This window comes from Eschrichtius robustus, chromosome 3 (genome assembly GCF_028021215.1).
Source record: "Eschrichtius robustus isolate mEscRob2 chromosome 3, mEscRob2.pri, whole genome shotgun sequence".
In the NCBI taxonomy this organism is placed as follows: domain Eukaryota; kingdom Metazoa; phylum Chordata; class Mammalia; order Artiodactyla; family Eschrichtiidae; genus Eschrichtius; species Eschrichtius robustus.
Genome location: NC_090826.1, coordinates 14,981,443 through 15,003,845, shown reverse-complemented (window position 1 = coordinate 15,003,845; position 22,403 = coordinate 14,981,443). Strand labels below are relative to the sequence as shown.

The 22,403-nt window shown below is 55.2% G+C and overlaps 2 protein-coding genes across 7 annotated transcripts in view; one reads left to right on the top strand and one right to left on the bottom strand.

The window, feature by feature from the left end:
• CAPZB (capping actin protein of muscle Z-line subunit beta) overlaps positions 1-810 on the top strand; it is a 136,556-nt gene extending 135,746 nt beyond the window's left edge. For both annotated transcript variants that reach the window (XM_068539048.1, XM_068539047.1), the window contains one exon: positions 286-810. In XM_068539048.1, the coding sequence (XP_068395149.1) occupies positions 286-373 (88 nt within the window). In that variant the 3' untranslated portion in view covers positions 374-810. The remainder of the gene's footprint in view (positions 1-285) is intronic.
• Positions 811-6,237: 5,427 nt separating this feature from the next.
• Positions 6,238-22,260, bottom strand: SLC66A1 (solute carrier family 66 member 1). Of its 5 annotated transcripts, none has more exons than XR_011073465.1 (9): positions 22,178-22,260; positions 17,229-17,440; positions 12,336-12,465; positions 11,590-11,677; positions 10,833-10,975; positions 10,569-10,661; positions 9,797-9,982; positions 6,690-7,210; positions 6,238-6,409 (listed from the first exon to the last, which is right to left on the bottom strand). XR_011073465.1 is itself a non-coding variant. In XM_068539045.1 (8 exons), the coding sequence occupies exons 1-8, from the start codon at positions 22,247-22,249 to the stop codon at positions 7,151-7,153; spliced, it is 984 nt and encodes a 327-aa protein (XP_068395146.1). In that variant the 5' UTR covers positions 22,250-22,260; the 3' UTR covers positions 6,238-7,150. The 5 variants fall into 5 exon arrangements, 3 of the variants coding, with proteins under 3 accessions (XP_068395146.1, XP_068395147.1, XP_068395145.1); XR_011073464.1 differs by lacking the exon at positions 6,238-6,409 and adding an exon at positions 7,688-8,221 and having other exon boundaries at positions 7,176-7,210; positions 9,881-9,982; XM_068539045.1 differs by having other exon boundaries at positions 6,238-7,210.
• Positions 22,261-22,403: the final 143 nt, after the last annotated feature.

Here is a 22,403-nt window from a genome sequence, read left to right as displayed (position 1 = left end):
CTTGGAGGCCCACTTCTGGTTCAGGCTGACATTGGGACCTGTGCCCAGCGTCCAGGTCACGCCCAGCCTGGTGCAGAGGTGGGCCGTGGCCTCCCCCGCGGGGCCGGCCTCGGGCTCTGGGCCCCTCTGCCCCCTCCGCACAGCTTGCACCTCGCACTCCCAGAGGATCGGGGGCGGGGGGGGGGGGGCACCCAGCCCAGTGACCCGGCCCCTCGCCCTGGACGCACGGGCAGGGCTACACTCTTCCTGTTCAGCCTGCTAATGACAGTTCTTCTCCCCGGGCAGGTCTGTGCAGACTTTTGCAGACAAATCAAAACAAGAAGCTCTTAAGAATGACCTGGTGGAGGCTTTGAAGAGAAAGCAGCAGTGTTAAGCCTCGTCTTCCCACTAACCGGACACGCCGCCGCCGTGCGCTCATTAGATTCCTTTCTTAGAAACTCGTTTTCTGCTCCCTCCCTCGTCCCTTCCCTCCGCCCCCCCAGGTCACACAACAACTTGCATCACCACTGCACAGCGCCATCTCTCCCTGAGAATAAACCCTATAAACACCCTTCTTGTCTCTGAGGCCTACTTCCCACCATATTTTGCTATCAAAACTCGGTATTTCCATAGAAACCATGTTTTCTGTTTGCCCCGGCCCCCCCCCCCCCCGTCTCTCCGCCACCACCCATTTATAGGCATAAAATACACTGTCTGTCTGCCTCCCTTCCCTCCCACCCTTTTGTTACATTGGTGTAAAAAATGTAAAACAAAAAAATTTTATGAAATAACTGTGGTGTGTGAAAGATAGAAGAAAAACTGGAAATCTGATTCCACGTGTGTTTGGGAGTTGCTTGGGGTTGGGGGTCGGCGGGGACAGGGGACAGCTCTGGGAGAAAGGAGAGGTGGCCCTCAGCGTCGTCCCGCAAGCCTGGCCCCTGTCCCGCGGAGACCACACGGTGGGGGGCGGGGACCTGCGGACCGTCCTGCTCTTCTGGCCAGGTGCTTTTCTGTCAATTTTTATGGAATGCAAAAGGAGTTTTTGTTTTATTTTGTTTTTTTGTAAAGCTTAAAAAAAAATCTACATCTTATACTTGAGCTTCCATACTTAAAAAAAAAAAAAAAAGAAAAAAAGAACAAAAAAAATAAAAAGAAACTGGGATGCAGTTAGCACTGGCCTTGTGTTCTTTCTCGCCTGCCTCGCTGTCCAAGCATGTGTGAGCTCGGCTGGGAGGGCTGACCCCAGTGGGGGCGTGGGGCCCACGTGGTGAGCGAGCAGGGGGGTCCTTGCAAATCCCCAGCCGCTTCTCTGGGCCCCCGCTCCGCGCAGACCCCGCCCCACCTGTCCTGAAGAGCTGGGGCCGTCCCGTCATCAGGTGTGATGGGATGGGGGCTCTCCCCCGCCTCCCCTTTCATTTCAGCAAACGCCTGCTCTGTGCAGGCATGTCCGCACTCGTCCCACGCCATCTTCACCGCCCTGGGTGACGTGGGGAAACAGGTTGGGGTTAACGCGCCCAAGGGCCCTCCGAGCTGCAGTCCGTGCTCTCCAGGCTTGACACCAGGGCAGCTGTGGCAGGGCAGTAGGGCCCACACCCCGGCGAAGCCCCTCTGGTTTGAGGTACCTGGGTCCCTGACACGCCTGTCCCCCAATCCTTGGGCCCAGCTCCTCTCTGTGTGTGGTCTGATGAGAAAGTTCCCAGATGGGGCACATCTTTACTGAGTGCAGAGTACCACTGAGATAGAGACGGGGAACGGGAGAGACACCTGCGTGCAGTTCCTTTCAAGGACCTTCAGGTGGAGAAGCTGAGGGAGGCGGACAGGTGAAGGCCGGAGCTCTGTCAGTGGACCCAGAGCCCTTCTCCACACGTGTACAATGGAAATGACATCCTCGTGGGCTCGTGGTAGCAGAGTGCTTGGCACAGATAAATGAGTTCATTTTTATCAGGTGTTCGATCACGTGACCAAAATAACAACTGGAAGCCAGAAATTGTGACTGTGACGTATGCCAGGCCTGATCTTACTCTTCCTTCTAAAATCTTCCATCGCTGGAAGAGCCATCACTGCTGTCTCTTGTTGGTGCTAAGTCAAGCCAGTGAGATTAGGGACACTGGGCCCTGAGACCGGGTTTCCTCAGTGAGGGGCAGGCGGACCCAAGTGGCGGAAGAGGTGTGCCCCTGGCTCGGGGCCACCTTCCAGCTGGTCCTTTCCCTGCTCTGTGGGACCCTACCCGCCCGAGGGGTGGCGTAGGCCTTGTGGACCTGTTCACGGCCCCTCTTCCTTCTCTGGTGCCAGCCCGCTCCCCGCAGCCTCGGCGCGGTGTGGCCATGGCGTTCCCTCATCCCCACCGGGTGACCCACAGTAGGCCAGTTACCACGCTCTCTCTTGAGAGACTGATGCTGAAACAGTGCCATTTCACTCCCACCAGGAATGGTTCCCCGAGCTGTAGTGCCTGTCCTTCCAGACACCGATGGCTCACCTCTTAACCCTCCCTCCTGTGAGCCCACACCCGGCCAAGAGCCTCTGCTGCTTGCTCAGCGAGTGGGCTTCTGCTCCTGGTAACCAGTGAGCCCTAAAGAGGCTGGAAGAAAAAGGGCACCTGTGTCCAGCCAGCATCTACTCAGCCAGACACTGGACCTGGGGGCGGCCTTTGCTCTGAAGCCTCAGAACAAGCAGAGGCAGACAGCCTGCTCCCACTGGGATATGCAGCCTGGAACTAAGATGGAACCAAGATCCCACATGCCACGAGTGGCCAAAAAAAAAAAAAAAAAAAAAAAAAAAATCGCAGGTTCGCTAAGTAACCAAGGGGACCCTGGGCTGAGAGGGCCTGGGGCCGGGCACTGAGGATGGGTCTGTGGGCTAGTCCTTCTTTGTAGCTGCCACCTGCCTGCCCCCCACCCTGAGGTTTGGGGTGCCCCAGGCATTTTCATAGACGGCATCTCATTCAATAGCTAACACGCAGACAAATACCATATGCTATCACTCATGTGGAATCTAACTTTGAAAAAGATGCAAATGAACTTAACTTACAAAACAAACAGACTTACAAAGATATCGAAAACACACTTAACAGCTACCAAAGGGGAGGAATAAATCAGGAGCTTGGGGTGAACATACACCATACTACTATACATAAGACATAACCAACAAGGACCTACTGTATAGCACAGGGAACTCTCTTTAACATTCTGTGATAAACTGTATGAGAAAAGAATCTAAAAAAAGAATGTACACGTATAACAATCACTTTGCTGTACGCCTGAAACTAACACAACATTGTAAACCAACTATACTCCAATAAAATTAAAATATTAAAAAAAAAAAAAAAAAAAAAAGCTAAGGGGGCTTCCCCGGTGGCGCAGTGGTTGAGAATCTGCCTGCCAGTGCAGGGGACACGGGTTCGAGCCCTGGTCTGGGAAGAAAGATCCCACGTGCTGCGGAGCGGCTGGGCCCGTGAGCCGCAATTACTGAGCCTGCGCGTCTGGAGCCTGTGCTCCGCAACAAGAGAGGCCGCGAGGGTGAGAGGCCCGCGCGCCGCGATGCAGAGCGGCCCCCGCTCGCCGCAACTGGAGAAAGCCCTCGCACAGAAACGAAGACCCAACACAGCCATAAATAAATAAATAAACAAATATTTTTTAAAAAAAAATAAATAAATAAATAGCTAAGGGACTTCCCTGGTGGCACAGTGGTTAGGAATCCGCCTGCCAATGCAGGGGACACGGGTTCAAGCCCTGGTCCGGGAAGATCCCACATGTCCTGGAGCAACTAAGCCCGTGTTCCACAACTACTGAGCCTGCGCTCTACAGCCCGCGAGCCACAACTGCTGAGCCCACGTGCCACAACTACTGAAGCCCGCGCGCCCAGAGCCCGTGCTCTGCAACAAGAGAGGCCACCGCAATGAGAAGCCCGCGCACCGCAACGAAGAATAGCCCCCACTCGCCGCAACTAGAGAAAAGCCTGCGTGCAGCAACAAAGACCCAATGCAGCCAAATAAATTAATCAATTAAAAAAGAAAAAGAAAAAAAAGCTAACATGTAAGCCGTCAAGGCAGGGATCTTTGGGGGTGACTGGCCCAGCCTCCTGCTCCCCGTGTGGGTCCTGAGGGAGAAATCCTCCTGGACACAGTTACCAGGGCAACTGGTAAGTGCAGAGCCTGGGTCTGAAACCAAAATGCTAAGTCCACGCTTCAAGCGAGAGGAAGGCTCTCGTCCCTTCAGGCCACACCTAGAGGTGAAGCCCCTACCAACGCTTGCCTGCAGCCAGGGGAGAAAGGAAGTCCACCCGGGACCTTGCACCTCAGGGACCCCACCAGCCGGTGAGCACGGCCCAGTCCGGACGGTGGAATTGATTGATGGTCAGACTGGCCCTTCTGCTATTTGGGAGGAACACGGGGAGGGTCCCAGTACTGGTGGACACGCTGATGAGCCTTCACCCGGCACGACAGGCTTGCAGGCCTGTCCCGTTTGCCCACTGCCACGACGTCCTCCATCAGACAGGACATGCCCGTGGTCTCCCCCATCGGACTGGGGCTTTCCTGAGGAGGAGGGAACCACAGCTCTCGGCAGACTGGGTGGTGCCTGCAAGCAAGAGCCATCACCCCATCACCCCCACCAGGGCAGGGGCTGTGATATCTCGTTCTTTCCTCCCCACCCAGCTCGAGCCCAGGCCCACACCTGGGTTCACACTGCCAAGCTGAGCCCCCAGGTCCTCAGGCCGGGAGGGCACTCAGCCAGGTCACGGCCCTGGGTAGAGCCAGATCCTGGCTGCAAAGGGCACTGAGCCAGCTGGGGCGGGCGTGGGCCCTGGGGGTGGGAGGCACCGCTCAGGACAGTGGGGAGGGGCCCTGAGCACAGCAGGGTCGCGCCGCCCCCGAGGACAAGGGTGAGGCTGGACGGCACCCGGCCTGAAGCCCTGGACCCCCAGCCAAGGGCGGAGGCAGGGAGGGGACTCTGAGGGCCGGGTGTGGGATGGCCCCCCGCAGCTGAGGGACCTAATGTGGATAGAACAGCTGTCACTCCTAGCTGGGGGACCTTGGGGGAAGCTGCTTAGTTCCTCAGAGCCTGTTTTCCCATCTGTAAAATGGCCGTGATGACTGCACCTGCCCCACCTACCTCAGAGGGGGCTGTGGGGACCGAGCGAGGGCACAGCCCAGCCCCGCACACAGCAAGCGCTCAGTAAACATCAGCTGCAGGCCAGGTGACACCCAGGGTTCTGCTGGCCCGCCCAGGACAGGGCTGAGGCGCCGCACCCCACTCGCCCCACTGCCCAACTGAACCTCAGAGGCGCCCCCCTCCCTGGCCCCCCCAGACCATTCCCTCCTCCGCTTCCCCCAACCAAACCAGGTCACCTGCCACGAGCGCTGGCGGCTGGCCCTGCCCCCACCATCCTGTCCTCACTCCAGCCCCACCTTGGCAGCAGCCCTGACTCCCGTCTCCAGGCCTTTGCACACACCCTTCCCTCTCTCTCAAGATTCCGCTCCAGGGCCACTCCTCCACGAAGCCTTCCCTGGTTGAGCCGCCTCATCCCCACGGCACTTTGTACCTTCCGGTTACAGTCCTTCCCTCTAGGGCCCGGCAACCGTCTCCCCTCCTTGAGGGCAGGGACCAGAGCTGGGTCACCCCCATCCCAGACGCCCCGCACAGCGTGGGCCAGGGTGGAGAGGAGAGCTGCGCTTGGTAAATACTTGTGGCACCAAACCGGGCCATGCGTCTCCTCGCGGCCGAGGCTGCAGCCCTGTGGCCTGGCTCCTTCCTTTCTCCGACGCTGGAAGAGGAAGATTCTAAAAGAGAGGCTCACACTGAGGCCCAGCTCCTCCCTACCAGCCTTAGCCGCACCTGGCACCACCCACCCCGATGGCTCCTGGGACCTGGGGGGCCTCCTGGGACCGGCTGTGTGTGTGTGGGGGGGGGGGGGAGGGAGGTGAGACAGCAGGCCAGCAGGGAGGGGAGCTGGCCCCTCCGTCCTCAGGCACCCATGGGGTTGTGGTCAAGAAGAAAGTGGACTCAGGTTGGGGTCTGGGAGGCAAACTAAGGTTGGGGCACAGGAACTAGAGCTCGAGGCTAAGCCCTGCCCTCCTCTCCACCCTTCCCGCCTGCAACACTGGCACTTTCCCCGTTTATCTCCTGCCTGTCCTTCTGCCATGTCACCTCTTCCAGGAAGGCCTCCCTGATTTCCAGGGATATCTGGTTGTCCTTCTTCTCCAACTAAAAATGATAAAAGCTAACCTTCAATGAGCTCCTACTGCATGCCAGACTTCAGGGCTAACATCCATAATCACACCATTTTATTTAATCCCTAGAAGGACGTATGAAGTGGTAATACTGTCATCCCATTGCACAGATGAGGTAACTGTGGCACAGAGAAGTTGAGATGCAGAACCAAAGTCTGAACCTTAACTATTCCGCTTCTTGCTGAGCACCGCGGAGCAGGGAACCTGTTGGAGGAGTGTCTTTCTCACTGCTGTGTCCCCACCACCAGGTGTGGAGCCTGTCACAGAGAAGCAGGTTGAAGAAACCGGAGGCCCAAGAGGCTGGGCAGGGGCGGGCCAGCAGACACAGTCCCCTCTGGCTTGGCTCTCCCACATCCTGACCCCTTAGGCCCCCACCTGGGACCTGTAGGTGGGATCCGGATCCCCATCCATCACTGTTCCCCAGAGCAGCCCAGAGCCCGGCCCCTCGGGGAAAGAGCACCAGAACAGGCCTCACTGGGAGTACCGTTTACTAGGCCATCTGCAGTCGACTGTATAGTCCAGGGTGCACCAGGCTGAGCTGGGTTCCTCCCCAGGCGGTTGGGTGGGGGAAGCAGGCAGAATGAGGTAGGTGAGCCGAGGGGCGCCCGCACTGTCTTCTGAGCTGCGAGGTCTCGGCTGCAGCCCCTCCCTTCAGGCTCCAGGGGCAGTTGCCTCAGACCCTGGGGGTGAATCCCAAGGCGGGGTGGGCTGGCCCTGGGGGCTGACCTGCTCCTGGAAGAGTCCGTCAGTCAGGGCTTCCGGAAGGGTCAGCTCATGAGGTTTCGGAGGTGTTGGGGGTAGGCGGTCGGGCCAGGAGTTCTAGGCACCCCCAGCTTCCTCCACGGCCCAGCCCAGGGTCAGCAGCACCGTCACTGCCCATACTTCTCCCTCCCTGAGTGCAGCATCTGCAGGTCCCTGTCATCCTGGGCTTGGCCTGGGCCCTGCTCAGCTGGGGAGGAGTGGCTGGCGCTCTGATGAGGTGGCGGCATCCCTGTATATCAGGAACTGTATGGAGATCCGAAGGAGTCAACGTCAAGGCCAAACGGAGCAGAGCCTGGGTTGGACCTGCCCCAGGGTGGCCTGTGGCCCCATCCAGAACTGCTGCCCTCTTCCCTCCCTGCAACTCGGCCAGGTGGGCAGGGTCAGCCATGGCCTCCTGGCCTCTACTCTTGCTGCCTTCCCACCCTTCAACCGGCCAAACCCCATTTATCTGCCAAGTCCAGCGCTTGGGTCTTCCTCTCCAGGCAGCCTCCCCTGACCCCAGCCCCAGGATCTTGCCCTCCTCTCACCCTACAGCATCCTGGGGGTTTCAGCAAGTGGCAGGGGCCATTTGGGGGCACTAGAGCTTAACTTTCTTCATCTCTCATTGCACCCACCAGGAACTCTGCAAACGTCGAAACAAGGGCCCCGTTTACCTCCTCCCAAAGGAGATGGAAATAATGCCCTGCTCAGCCATCCAGCAAACATTTACTGAGCACTCACTGTATGCTGGATCCGGTGCTGGGTGTTTCCAGAGACCTTAGCTTATGTAATTGCCCGATGACCTTGGTGAGACAGCAAGATGAATACATGGAAGCACAGAGAGGCTAACGGTTTGCTCTGTGTCACACAGGACACCGGGGAGCCAGGATTTGAACTCAAGTTTTTCCATCTCTAATTCACGTGTGTGTGTCTCCACATTGCAGCTTTCCTTCCTCCTGCCTGGATGGGCTGATTTATGCCCTGTTCCCCAGACCCTTTCCAAAAGCTGTGCCAGGAACACCCCTCCCTTGCCTGTGCCTAACTTCTCCTTCAGGGCGCAGTTACAATGGCACTAGTGGAGGCCTCTGCTGAGCCTCTAAACCAGGACAGACAGCCCCGTGGTCACACACTCTTGCAGTTTTTCTCTGTGCTACTTGGTGGCACCACAATGAAGTAATTATTTATGATTATGTGTATCTTGTCTGCCTCCCCACTGAACTGTGAGCTTCTTGAAGGAAGGACCATTCTGTTCTTGCTCACAAATAGATCCGGTACCTAGAGGGGTGCACAGCACATGGGAGGTTTGACTCTTGGATGGATGGATGGATGGAAGGATGGACAGAAGAGTGGATGGGTGGATGGATGGATGGATGGATGGATGGATGGACAGACGGATGGATGGATGGACTGGAGGGAAGGATGGATAGAAGGATGGATGGAAGGATGGATGGATGGGTGGAAGGATGGATGGATGGATGGAAGAATGGGTAGAAGGACGGATGGATGGATGGATAGAAGAATGGATGGATGGATAGAAAGATGGGCGGATGGATGGATGGAAGGATGGATGGATAGAAGAATGGATGGATGGATAGATGGATGGAAGGATGGATGGATAGAAGGATGGACGGATGGATGGATGGATGGATGATGGATGGATGGAAGGATGGAAGGATGGATGGATGGAAGGATGGATGGATGGATGGATAGAAGAATGGATGGATGGAAGAATGGATGAAGGATGGACGGATGGATGGATAGATGAATGGATGGATGGATGGATGATGGATGGATGGAAGGAAGGATGGAAGGATGGATGGATGGAAGGATGGATGGATGGATGGATAGAAGAATGGATGGATGGATGGATGGATGGATGAAGGATGGATGGATAGAAGGATGGACGGATGGATGGATGATGGATGGATGGAAGGAAGGATGGAAGGATGGATGGATGGATAGAAGAATGGATGGATGGATGGATGGATGGATGGATGAAGGATGGATGGATAGAAGGATGGACGGATGGATGGAAGGATGGATGGATGGATGGATGGAAGGAAGGATGGAAGGATGGATGGATGGATGGATGGATGGGTGGAAGGATGGATGGATGGATGGAAGGATGGGTAGAAGGACGGATGGATGGATGGACAGAAGAATGGATGGATGGATAGAAAGATGGGTGGATGGATGGATGGAAGGATGGATGGACAGAAGAATGGATGGATGGATAGATGGATGGAAGGATGGATGGATAGAAGGATGGACGGATGGATGATGGATGGATGGAAGGATGGAAGGATGGATGGATGGAAGGATGGATGGATGGATGGATAGAAGAATGGATGGATGGATGGATGGATGGAAGAATGGATGAAGGATGGATGGATGGATGGATGGATAGAAGAATGGATGGATGGATGGATGGATGGAAGAATGGATGAAGGATGGACGGATGGATGGATAGATGAATGGATGGATGGACGGATGATGGATGGATGGAAGGAAGGATGGAAGGATGGATGGATGGATGGATAGAAGAATGGATGGATGGATGGATGGATGGATGAAGGATGGATGGATAGAAGGATGGACGGATGGATGGATAGAAGAATGGATGGATGGAAGGAAGGATGGAAGGATGGATGGATGGATGGATGGATGGATGGATAGAAGAATGGATGGATGGATGGATGGATGGAAGGATGGATGAAGGATGGACGGATAGATGGACGGATGGATGGATGGATGATGGATGGATGGATGGATGGATGGATGCTGAAGCCACGTGCAGGTGGAGGCTGCTGTGGCCCCCCCACCCCCCCACCCCCACCCCCTGAAGGATACGATGGTGTCGAGCAGCAGGACGCCCAGGCTGCCCACGAGCCAGGGCAGGTGGTGCAGCACATAGCTGCCCTCGCTCTGGCCTACCTCGGGGTTCTTGAGCAGCACGCTCAGCCCATACAGCGTGTTCCCCAGCATCACCAAGGCGAACAGCGAGTAGGAGATCCCCTGGGTCGACTTCCGCAGGAACTGGAGGCGAGGGGTGTAGGGTCAGAGACCTCAAACGGGCCTCTTGTCTCTCTGGGCTGTAACTGTCCATGTGTCCGTCTGCCCTGTCACACTGCGCATGCTCCGAGCAGACTGCACACGGTGTGACCAGTGTCCGACGTGGGCCTGGTGCCCAGACCAGCCCCTTCCAGGGCCTGACTCCTCTCCCCGTCCCAACATCATCTCCCGGGCCCCCCTGCCCAGGTCGCAGGAGACTAGGACTGCACCACCCTGCTCGCCCCAAGGTGCCTGCTCCCCAGCCCTACGCTGACTCACTGCCCAGCAAGGCTTCCCCATCTCTGGCTCCCCACCTTCTCCTCTGCTCTCAGCCCCTCGCTCTCACCTGACCTCCTACCTCCCTGGGACACATGCAGGTCACATGTACCCCTGGATGGCAGGCATCTCATGCCCATTTCCAGAGGCAGAAACTGAGGCTTGGAGAAGTGGATTAAGTCACCCAAGCCAACAGTGAGTGTGGACCAGACCTGCTGCTACTCCTTAACCCAGGGGCCCGAGCTGCCAGCCGGCTCCTCTTCCCTTGGCCCCAGTGCCCCTGCCCACGGCTCACATTGGTGCGGATCTGAGGCAGCCGGGAGAGCAGGTACAGCATGCTGGACACGGAGCCGATTATGAAGCCAATGATTTCCTGCTGCGTGAAGGGCTGAGAGGGCAGAGTAGGGTGCTCAGTGCTCAGTAGGGGCCGGGGTGCAGCTTGAGAGCCCCAGCTCCCTCCTGGAGGGCAATTCCCCTGACCTCGTGGTCACGCAGGGGCGGGCCCTCGGGGTGAGCCAGACCCCCACCCCCGCTCTACCCTCACGTGCCCACACCTCACCTTATTGCCCGGCTCCACAGACAAGAGCGTCCGCCCCCGGAAGACCTCCCTGGGGGCAGCCACCGAGCCAGCGCTGCTCAGCAGTGGGGCGGTACACGCCACCCCCAAGATGAACAACAGCACAGAATTGATGGGGGCAGACCCTGGACATGAGGCAGGAGGGAAGCTGAGATTAGGGATCTGAGTGGCGGCAGAGAGACTGGGCTTTGAGTCCTGGCCTTGTCCCTCAGTGGCTGTGTGACCTTGGGCAAGTGACCTAACCTCTCTGAGCTTTCACTCCTCATCTGTAGAATGGGTATAATGAGAGTACCCTTCTCCTAAGGTTGTAAAGGTAAACCGATGAGGGCAGTGGGGGCAGGAAGGGGATTATGGAGTGTGGAAATGCTGAGACAGCCCCACCCCCAGGTGCCTGGGTCATTTCTTGTACAGCCCTGGATCTGCCCCTTCTGAATCCTGTGTGCCGTGTCCTTGTTTCCTCAGCTCCAAGCCCAGGGCCTGGCACCGAGGAGCAGCTGAAGCCATGTTTGCTGAATGAGAGAACTTAAGTGAAGGGGACTCCCTGTGGTCCTGCCCGGATGTGCTCACTGCCCTCTATCTCGGCTCATCAGGGGATCAGGGCCCCAGCTTTCAGATAAGGCCCGAGGAAGCCTTTTTGAGGTTTGGTTTATCACCAGCAATGGGAAACCTTCCTCCTCCCAAGCTTCCAGGCCTCCTGGCTGCCCTCAGGCACCTGACACAGAGGGATCCCCGTACTCACACAGAAAGGGGCGTTTCTTAAACTTGTAATGAAAGTACAGCGACAGCATCAGCACGTCGGCTAAGACGTAATACACGGCTGTGTAGGTCTGCAAGAGAAGAGGGGCCCCAGGGCGCTGGCTGCAGTCTCCGGCTCGGGGACCACACCCCAGCACCCGGGCAGCTCGGCCCCATCCCAGCTGGGTGACCCTGAGCAAGTTGCTTCACCTCCTGGAGCTTCTGTTTGCTCATCTGGAAAGGAGGGGATCACAGTTCCTACCTGGCAGAGCTAGACAGCAGGTAGGCAAGGGCCTGGCAGGTGCCCGTCTGGGCAGAGGGAGGAAACGGTGGCTAGCATGACCAGGCAGGACAAAATGGGACTCAGAGGTTAAGTGGAGACTACCATTTGGCCTGATACAGGGGCAATTTACAGCCCCCCTTGGGAAGACAATAGATTCCTGATTTTGAGTCCCAGCTCCACCCAGCCACAGAAGAATGATGGCACCTGGGCCTCCCAAGGGAAAACCTTCCTCTTCCAGGGCCCCATGCCCTGAAAGCTCAGTCAGGATCTTGGCACCTCAGAGGTCAAAGACCCCAGCCATCCTGTGGTTCGATGTGCTCATCTTGTAGATGGCGGAACTGAGGCCCACAGCCCATTGTCACACTGTGCAGCAGGCAGAGGGCTCTCTCTATAGCATGGGGCCCTCACAAGATGGAAGCCTCTGCAGACTGTCCCTGGCAGCCCACCCAGCCCGGGGACTGGCCTACCTGCAGGGGCAGCTGGTCAGCAAGGAAGGAGCCAATGAGATTGCAGGAGTCTCCGCCGATCCAGCCCAGGAGGAACCACAGGGACAGGGCCTGGTCCATGTTGCCCGTCTTGCAGGCCTTGATGTACTGGCTGTGGCGGAGGAGGGAGATGTGTGCTCAGGGGCTGACAGCTGTGATACTGCATGGAGGGTAAACATGGGAACAGCCAACGCGGAATAGGGGGGCCGGGGCAGCGTCTGCACAGGGGGTCGCCTGGGAGCTGATCCTTCCCGCCGGCGGGATCCTCATGGGCCTTTCTTTGCCCTTTGGGGATTCTTACCAGGGGATCCCTTCCAAGCCAGGAGCTCTATGGGACATGCATCTTTCCAGAGAGAGCCATTGCATGATAGATTCTCCTCCACAGCGGTCTCTTGGTGGGGACCTGGGGACTTTACAGGGTCCTGATGTTTTGTGTCAGACCCTGAGAACCACTTCACAGGGACCCTGGGTTCTCTCTTCTATGGAGGAGCGGGGGTGGGGGGTGGGGGGGGTGGGGGGGTGTTTGGAAGGAAGGATGGTGGTTGCCCTACGGCCCGAGGCCTGGGTGCTGCCCTATCTCCAGGGGAGATGGAAGATAACATGGGCCTGTTATCTTCAAAGGGCAACAGAGAAGCCTGGGGCTGTGGCTCCCCGAGCTCTGATTACAAAGCCATGGGGTCAAGTCTTGATGGGCCTCTTTGGGGATGGAAAAGTCAGGGAACCAGGATTCACACCCAGACCCTGAGGCTCCAGTCCTGCTCTGAGTCATTCCACAATGGCCATCTGCTGCTTACATTTCGCTTTAATCATTTGCATGTATTTAAATTAGTAAAAGGTAACTAAATAGCACCTCACCCCACCTACCACCCAAGACAGAAGCCAGGAAAGCTAGGCCTGGCCCTGGTTCTTCACGGTCATCCTTCCACCTCCATCTCCTGCTGAGCCCCGCCCCCAGCTCTTTAGGTCTCCCACCCAAGCCTGTGTTCCTTGTTTCCATCCTCCCGCTCAAGGATCTCTCTAAAACCCCTCTCTTGCCAAAATCCTTCAAAGCCTCCCACTGCTGTTCAGTAAGGACCCCCACCCTCCTGAGCACATCCCGACAAGGCCCCCAGGTCCCCTGTCCCTCTGACCCCCACCGCCTCTTCACCAGGACTGCCTCCTCTTCCTCCAAACTCTGCATCAGCAGCCGGCTCACCCAGTCCCTCCTCTGTATCTTTCAGGAAATATCAGTTCCTCCTCAGGGCCTTCCTAGAAGGGAGCTCTGCCAGCATCGGTCAGTTCCTCCTGGACTCAAGCTTCCTGAGGGAAGGGACAGTGCCCAGCACGGGCCTGGCCCGGAGAAGGCCCTTAAGGTTTACCCCGTGGCCCTGCGTAAACCCCCTTCTAGGATACTGTGACTTGAAGAGCCTTCATAAATTTCAGGGGAAGTGATTTTGTCACACTCAGGAAAGGCCGAGTCCTAAGGAGAAGCAGGAAGGGGGCTGCCCTCCCTGCCATCACCTGGGGCTTCTCCCAGACCTCTGACACCCCCTCCCTGGTTAATCAGCCAGGCCCAGGCAGGGCTGGCATTATGCCCTGGTGGAAAGGGGAAGCCTCAGCCAGCTCCACCAGCTCCTCATGCTTCTGGGGAAGCTCTCACCCCGAGATAGGGAGTTTCTCTCCCTTGGCCTCCACCCATCACCCAGACCTGTCTGCTTTGCCTACTAAGGGCCACCTATCCAATCCCCCAGACATCATTGCTGGCTGGATGCCTTACACAGCCTCCCTGCCTCCAGTCTCTCCCCCGTCCCTCCAGTTCTCCTTCCCTAATAGAAGGTCTACAAAGGCAAGGATGGGGTCGGTGTTTCTTACTTCTGCCACATCTAGTATGGCAGCTGGGACAAGGTGAGTCAGTAAAAATGTCAAGCCCTAGACAGCATGTTGGGACAACTTGATGAGGTAAGGGTAGTCTTTTTTTTTTTTTTTGGCCGCTGCACGGCTTGTGGGATCTTAGTTCCCCGACCAGGGATTGAACCTGGGCCCTCAGCAGTGACAGCACAGAGTCCTAACCATAGGACTGCCAGGGAATTCCCAATGGTAGTCTTTTTAACACATGGTACTGGGACAACCGGGTACCGCATGCAAAAGAACGAGGTTGGATCCCTACCTCACACCCTATACAAAATACAACTCAAGCTGAATCAAAGCTCTATATGTAAGAGCTAATTTGTGATACTGTGATTTATAATAAGAAATATATATATTTGGTCTTCTTCCCTGTTCCCTGCACAGAGCTCTGCTAAGAATGTCCTAAGGGGTGAGAGAGAGAAAGAGAGAAAAAAAGGTGTCTTTTGTAACATTAATGAGGTGACTTTTGGAAAGCCCTTAGGTCACCTGAGGATAAGGACTCATTGCCAGGGGAACCAACAGTAAGATTAGAAGGTTGGGACATTCGGTCTCATGGGCCCCTATCCTGCCCCCCTCACCCACCTCAGGGGAGGAGAGAGGCTCGAGATTGAGCCCAATTGCTAATGGCCAATGACTGTGTAATAAAGCCTCCATAAAAATCATTTCTCTGAGTTCTGTGAGCTGCTCTAGCAAACTAATCAAACCTGAGGAGGGGTGGGGGGAATCTCCAATCTACAGCTGGAGGTCAGAAGCACAAGTGACAACCTGGACTTGTGATTGGTCTCAGAAGTGGGGAGGAGGGAGCACTCTTGTGGGACTTGTAGGACTGGGCCCCTAACCTGTGGGATCTGAGGCTGTCTCAGGTGTAGATAGTGTAAGAATTGAGTTGATTACTTGACGGTGTGGCAAAAAAACACATCAGAATTGGTGTCAGACTTGGATAAATCTTATAAAACTCTTAGAAGATAAGGGTGAATCTTTGTTACCTGGATTAAGCTATCGTTTCTAGACATGATATCAAAAGCACAAGTAACAAAAGAAAAAAACACATAAATTGGACATCATCAAGGGACTTCCCTGGCGGTCCAGTGGTTAAGACTCCGAGCTCCCATGCAGGGGGCTCGGGTTCGATCCCTGCTCGGGGAACTAAGATCCCACATGCTGCACGGAGCGGCCAAAAAAAAAAATTGGACATCAACAAATTTTTGAATTTTTGTGCTTCAAGCGACACCACTGAGAAAGTGAAAAGACAACCCACTGAATGGGAGAAAAGATTTGCAAAATATATCTAGAATATATAAAGAACTCTTATAATGCAACAACAAAAAGACAAATAATCCAACTGAAAAATGGGCAAAGAACCTAAATAGACCTTTTCCCAAAGAGAATATAATTTGGCCAAGAAGCACGTGGAAAGCTACTTAATATCACCAGCCAACAAGGAAATACAAATCAGAACCATGAGATACCACTTCACACCCACCAGGATGGTATAATAAAAAAGACAGAAAATGACAAGTGTTGATGGGGATTTAGAGAAATTGGAACCTTCATATGCTGCTGGTGGGAATATAAAATGGTGCAACTGCTTTGGAAAACAGTCTGGCAGTTCCTCAAAAGATTAAACACAGAGTTACCATGTGACCTGGCAATTCCACCCCTTAGGTGTATACCCAGGAGAAGTAAACACACGTCCCCACTAAAACCTGTACATAAACATACATAGCAGCCTTAATCACACTGGCCAAAAGGTAGAAACCACCCAAATGTCCATCAATGAACGACTGATTAAACAAAATGTATACACATACAACGAACTACTATTAGGACGTAAAAAAGAATGAAGTATTGACACTAGCTACGTATGACGTGGATGAACCTTGAAGATGTTATGCTAAGTGAAAGCAGCCAGTCACAGAAGGCCACATACTGTATGATCCATTGATATGAAATGTCCAAAATAGGCAAATCTACAGACAGAAAGTAGATTGGTGGTTGGGGCCGGGAGATTTAGAGGGAAATGAGGAATGACTCATTTCTTTCTGGGTCTCTTTTTATGGTGACAAAAATGTTCTAAAACTGATTGCGGCAATGCTTACACAACTCTGTGCATATACTAAAACCTTGGACTTGTACATTTAAATGGGCTAACTCAATGGTATATGAATTATCTCTCAATTAAACTGTTATCTTTCTCCCTCAGGAGAAACAGCATAACATTTCCTAACAGTGGAGAATGCCCTTACATTACATGGCCCTGGATGACCTCTTTGACCTCATCTCTCCTCTTTGGCCCCTCCTCTGCCCAGCCATGGGACTGAGCATATGGTGTGTAAAGGCCATCCTCATAGCAACCCTGTGAGGTAGGGAAAACATTCCCATTTTACAGATGAGAAAACTGAGGCACAGAGCAGTGAAGGGACTTGCCCAGGTCACAGTGTGTCCGCGTTCCCTAATCACAGCAGTGGCCATGCTGTTTTGTAATCACTGCTTGTCCTCCACCAGACTGTCACAAAACAAAGGCCAAGTTCGATGCACCCCAGCCCTCCCACTCCTCCGCCTCCTCTCTGGCTAGCTGTGCAATTCACAGCAAGTTAGTTAACCTCTCTGGGTTTCTATTTCCTCGTAAAGTAGGGATACAGATTGTATCTATTTCACAGAGTGGTTATGAGGATTAAATAGGGTAAAGACATGTCAAGTGCTTAGAAATGAGCTAGGTACACAGTGGGCACTCACTGAACAGGTGTTATTATTATTACCTGTGTGTCAGCATGGTCCAGCATAAGGCGGGGCCTAGAGTGAGGTTCGCTGTAGGGCCCTCCAGGGTGGGCTGGAAGTCAGTGAGTGGGGGTGGGAGAGGGAGCACACTTGGCCTTGAGTCTGGAGAGGCCCAAGGCCAGCCAGGGAGCCCCTCTTCGGTGCAGCCCCAGGAGCACTTGCCCCACCCGTGCAACCCAGCCCTGGTCCCACCACCCTGATGCTACTCACGGGAGGGTGGATGCAGCAAAGCAGAAAATGGAGATCAAGCCCAGGCCCACGCTGGCCTTGTCCCAGCCATCCTGGGCACACTCGCCAAACACGTCCCATATCCACTGGCTGGAGCCATTGGGGCAGCTGGAGAAGTTGCTGGAGCCCAGCTTCCTCCAGACCATGGCTTCGGAGGGAGGGAGGGAGCCGGTGTGCTGAGGCAGGCGACGGCTCTACAGGGAACAAGAGAGGGGCCTTCAGCCTTGGGAGGTCCGGGTCCTAGTCATGGTCCCGCCACTCTAAGCCCATTCCAGCCTTATCACCCAGCATGGACTGAGCCCCTGAACCAGAGAACACGATCAGTACAGAGATCACAGTAACCACATATGCAGGGAGGGCACTGGATGTGTGGTCAGAGACAGGTGCATTTGAATCCCCACTCTGCCTGTTAACGCCTCGACTTTGGGCAAGTGACTCAGCCTTGCTGTGCCTCAGTCTCCTCATCTGCAAGATGGGGCGATAACAGCGCCTCCCCCACACAGCTGTGAGGGTTCAATGAGTTCATAAATCTAGTGTAGAGAACTGAGCCCTCAAACAATGCCACCTTTGTCCTAACTCTTGAACATTTCGATTGTTTCCAATCTTTTCTTCTTGCAAATCACGCTGCGAGGGTCTGCTGAGACCAGGCCCACTAAGTACATCCTCTCATTTAAAGTACAGCTATCCTGGGAATCCCCTGGTGGTCCAGTGGTTAGGACTCAGCACTTTCACTGCCGGGGCCTGGGTTCAATCCCTGGTCAGGGAACTAAGATCTCACAAGCCACCTTACTCAGCCAAAAAAAAAAAAAAGTATGGCTGTCCCCAGTACATTGGTCAGATGAGGCAAGTGGCGAAGAAGGAGCAGGTGAGTTGCACATGTGGCTGGGATTCAAGCTTGGCGTGCTCAAGCCGCATTCTCCCAGCAGCTCGTGTGTGTAGGACGCCTGCTGGCAGAGTCCGGAGCCACCTCCCCATTCTCACTGCCGACAAAGTCAGGAGCTGGCTGGCTGCAGGGGCAGGCAGGGAAGTCCCCCCCTGGTGTCCTAGAGCAGTCACTGCCTGTGTGACAATCTCAGAGGAGAGAGAGGAAGTGGGGCTGCTGGAGCACCTCTGCTGGGCAGAATCATCACAGTCCCTGATCGCTGAGCACTTTACCAGCCCTGTGCAAAGCACCTTACGTAGGCCTTTCTGCATTTTGCTGCACATCAACTCTATGAAGTGGGGGCTACTGATATGTCCGCGTGGACCCGGGGAGGTGACTTGCCAGGGCCACCCAAGCAGGAAGCGCTCATAGCCACCATGCTTCTGTCCCTGGGAACGGCGGCACCTTCCTGTGGTCTGGCAGGGCCGCCCAGGGTCTCATGCAGCCAGAAGGCAGGCTTCCCCTTTTCTCACTGCACTCGGAGGGGCTTTCCTCACCTGGGATGAGGCTCTCTCCAGCCACCTTCAGTTTCTGCTTGTGTCAAAAGACCCAGGATCCTCATAAAGCAATGCCCCACGGACAATGCCATAGACCAAATGTTTATGTCCCTCCTGTCCTGTTGAAATCTAACCCCCAATGTGATGGTATTTTTGAGGTGGGGCCTTTGGGGAGTATTTAGGTCATGAAGGCAGAGCCCTCATGAATGGGATTAGTGCCCTTATAAAAAAGACCCCAGAGAGCTCCTTCGCCCCTTTTGCCAGGTGAGGACATATCGAGAAGACAGCCATCTATGAACTAGGAAGTGGACCCTCACCAGACATTGAATCTGCTAGCACCCTGATCTTGGACTTCCCAGCCTCCAGAACTGTGAGAAATCAATGTTTGTTTCTAAGCCACCCAGACAAATGGTATTTTGTTACATTGGCCCGAATGGGCTGAGACACCCTGGCTGGACCCTTGGAACTGCTGAGGCCGCAGCGATCTGGGAGCGTCAGGCAGGGAAAGGAAGCGAGTCAGCTGCTTTTCTTAGGAAGCTCTAGGCTCTCAGCTCTAACGTGACTCAACAGCGAGCCCCAGAGCTGGGGGCAAGGGCACCCCAGGTCACTGCCTGCTTGGTTCACTGCAGTCCCTCTGGGGCCCTGCAAAGGGGGGCTGAAGGTCTCTTCCTGTACCTTGGTGACCACCCCCCTTGACCTTCAGCACAGCTGATGTTGGAGCCATTTATCTGCTGTCCTGCCACCAGCAGCTGCAAGGCCACCCCAGGTTAACACGCAGTCCAGGTAGGAGCTGGGTTTTTGCGGTGCCTCAGGCATTTCAAATCAAGTCCTTTTGTTCCCCAGCCACCCCTCCGCTGGACCACCTCCCCAAGCCTCCTCTGGTAGAGCCTCAACACACCACAGCAGGTCAGCATGGTAGGGTACCGCCATCTGCATTAACTTCTCTGTGAGGGGAACTGTCCTCATTCTACAGATAAGGTTGAGTGGCCTTGTGCAAGTAACAGTCTGAGCCTGTGTATAAAACGAGAATGACGCTCACTCCTCAGGGTTGCATAGATAAAATGCACATAAAGCTCTTAGCCCAGGGCCTGACACAATGGTAGTGACTGAGAATGAGAGACCAGTATCTCAAGCACCCTGAGGTCACTCTCACTCCCTCTTTTCACCAGGTTAGGGAAGAAAGAAAGTGGACACATGCCCAGTGAAGGAGGGAGGGATGTCTTGGGGGATGTACCTTGGCTCATAGGGCCCAGGGCCCTGGGTGGGTGGTCTCCTGTCCATGTGCAGCTCGGGGCTCAGGATACTTTGAGACACACCTGAGCCCTGAACAGAAGACACTTTCCTCTGAGGGCCACTGTGCACAGAGCCTGTCACCCATGGGTTCTGACCCAAGTAGGAAGCCAGCCTGGGCCCAGGCCTGGCTTCTGAGACCAGGCCCACCTCCTAGTCCAACAGCACTGAGCAAATGGATGGCCAGGGTTGCAACAAAGGTTGACCAGGTCTGTAGGTGTGACAAAGACCACAACAGGGGTGCCTTATTGTTTTTGTTTTTTTTAATTGAAGTATATAGTTGATTCAGGGGTGCCTTGTTATCATGCAGGGCACATGTTTGAAATTCAGGATCAGTGTGTCAGAGCAGGGGATCAGGGACCTTGGGTTTAAGAAGCTCCCCCCACGGATTCTGACCACATGTATTCTGTGCACGTGACCACACTTTAAGAAAGGCGGAGGGACTTCCCTGGTGGTCCAGTGGCTAAGACTCCGCACTCCCAATGCAGGGGGCCCGGGTTCAATCCCTGGTCAGGGAACTAGATCCTGCATGCCGCAACTTAGAGCCCACATGCCGCAAATAAAGATCCCGCATGCCGCAACGAAGACCTGGTGCAGCCAAATACATAACATAAATAAATAAATATTAAAAAAAAAAAAAGAAAAGAAAGGCAGCCCTGGAAATGGCATCCGCTGCCACAGCCATGTAACTCTTCCAGATCCCAAGCTGAGTCACAGAGATGCTCCCCACTGAAGCTGCTCAAGTGGCCACCTTTATCTACCAGATAAGTCCAAATGCCTTGAGACTGACCCCAGGGTACTCCAAGAACTGCCCTCCCCCCCCCCATCTCCTGTCCCTCCCTCTAGGCCTTCAGACGGTCAGACGGTCATTCCCAGGTCTCCTGACTTCTGTCCATGCCGTATCTTCCCCTAGGCTTGGCCTTTTCATCCTGGAGGGCATAGTAAAGAGAAACTAAGACCCAGTTCTAAATTGCCATCTCAATTTAGAGGGGCCTCACAGGAGCTGGCGGGAAAACACCTGTCACCTCTTCCCTTACCCTCCTCCACAAACCCGAAGAATGCCCATCGCACTCCTCAGCCACTACTGCCCTTTAAGCCCACTCCTCTCCCTTCACCCTAGTTGTAAACTTATTCTTAGGCTCCAGACACACCAGCTGCACAGTAAAGGTTCAAAAAACAGCAAGAGACAGACAGACAGACAGGGAGGGAGGGGAGAGCGAGAGAGAAAGGAAAGAAAAGAAGGGAGAAAGAGAGAGAAACAAAGAAAGGAAGGGAGAATGGGAGACCTAATTGTGAGCTTGGATGGCCTAGGGTTGAGGAGAAAGCACTCTGGAACTGACCTGCCTGATGCCTACTAGTAATGAATTCTTGGTCAAGTGACTGAGTCTCAGAGTTCCAACCTGTAAAACGGGGGAATAATGCAAGAATCCACCTGCTAGGCTAATTGCAGAGTTAAATGAGATAATCCAGGCTGAGGGATTAGAATGGCGCCTGGCACAGGTTAAACCCTCAGGAGAATAACCGGGGATGGCTATTATTCTGTTCTGGCTATAGCTCTCTCCCCTCCCCCCACAGGGCTCCTGGCAAACAGCAGGCTTCAGAAAGCCTTGAAAAGACAAGACTGGTCAGTCCTCGTACTTCCAAACACAGACTCCCCATGTACACACTTGGAAACCTGTCCTAGGCATGGAGTGGGAGGGGACAATCTGGGCTCCCTGCAGAATTGGGGAGCACCTGAGGGGAGGAGCATCCCGCCTTAGGGCTACCACCCACTCCAGCCCTCCAGGTCCTCGGTCACAACTCCCTCCTAGTGACTCAGCCGAGCACGGGCCGCCTGTTTGGCGGGGATAATAACAGGGCAGCCGCTGGGGTCAGCGCTCATTCGCCGCGAAGCCCCCTCCCCTGGCCCGCCCTGGGGAAAACAAAGTCGTCAGAAACGCAGGGGCCCGTCGGCCGGGAACAAGAGGTGAAAAAGGAACCCAGACCCCAGGTCCTAGGTCAGAGAGGCCCGAGGGGTCATGCTGGTCGCCCTTGAGGAGGGGGACCTGGGCCCCCGCCGAGGGCCTCCCAATCCCAGCCCAGAGCCTCGCTCCAGGATCTCGCGCCCCGAGGTGGGGGCAGTAGCCCCAGGACCATCCAGGGGCTGGAGGAGGGTGTTGGAAAGATGTAGCAGGGAAGGCCCAGAGTCCCGAACAGCAGCCCCAGCCTCAAATTCGGCTTACCAAGTTTAGAGCCTCCCCACCGCCCGGCTTCTGGGCTCTCCAGCTCCTGCCTTCTCCAGCTCCTGCCTTCATCAGCTGACCAGAAACCCCACCCCGCCCCGCCCCGCCCCGCCCCGCCCCGCCCCGCCCCGGAGCTGCGCGGCTCCGCCTCTTGCGCCGCGCACTTGGCGGAAGGTTCCGGGAGTCGTGGCTGGCGAGCGAGCGTATCTTGCGTGAGGGGGCGCAG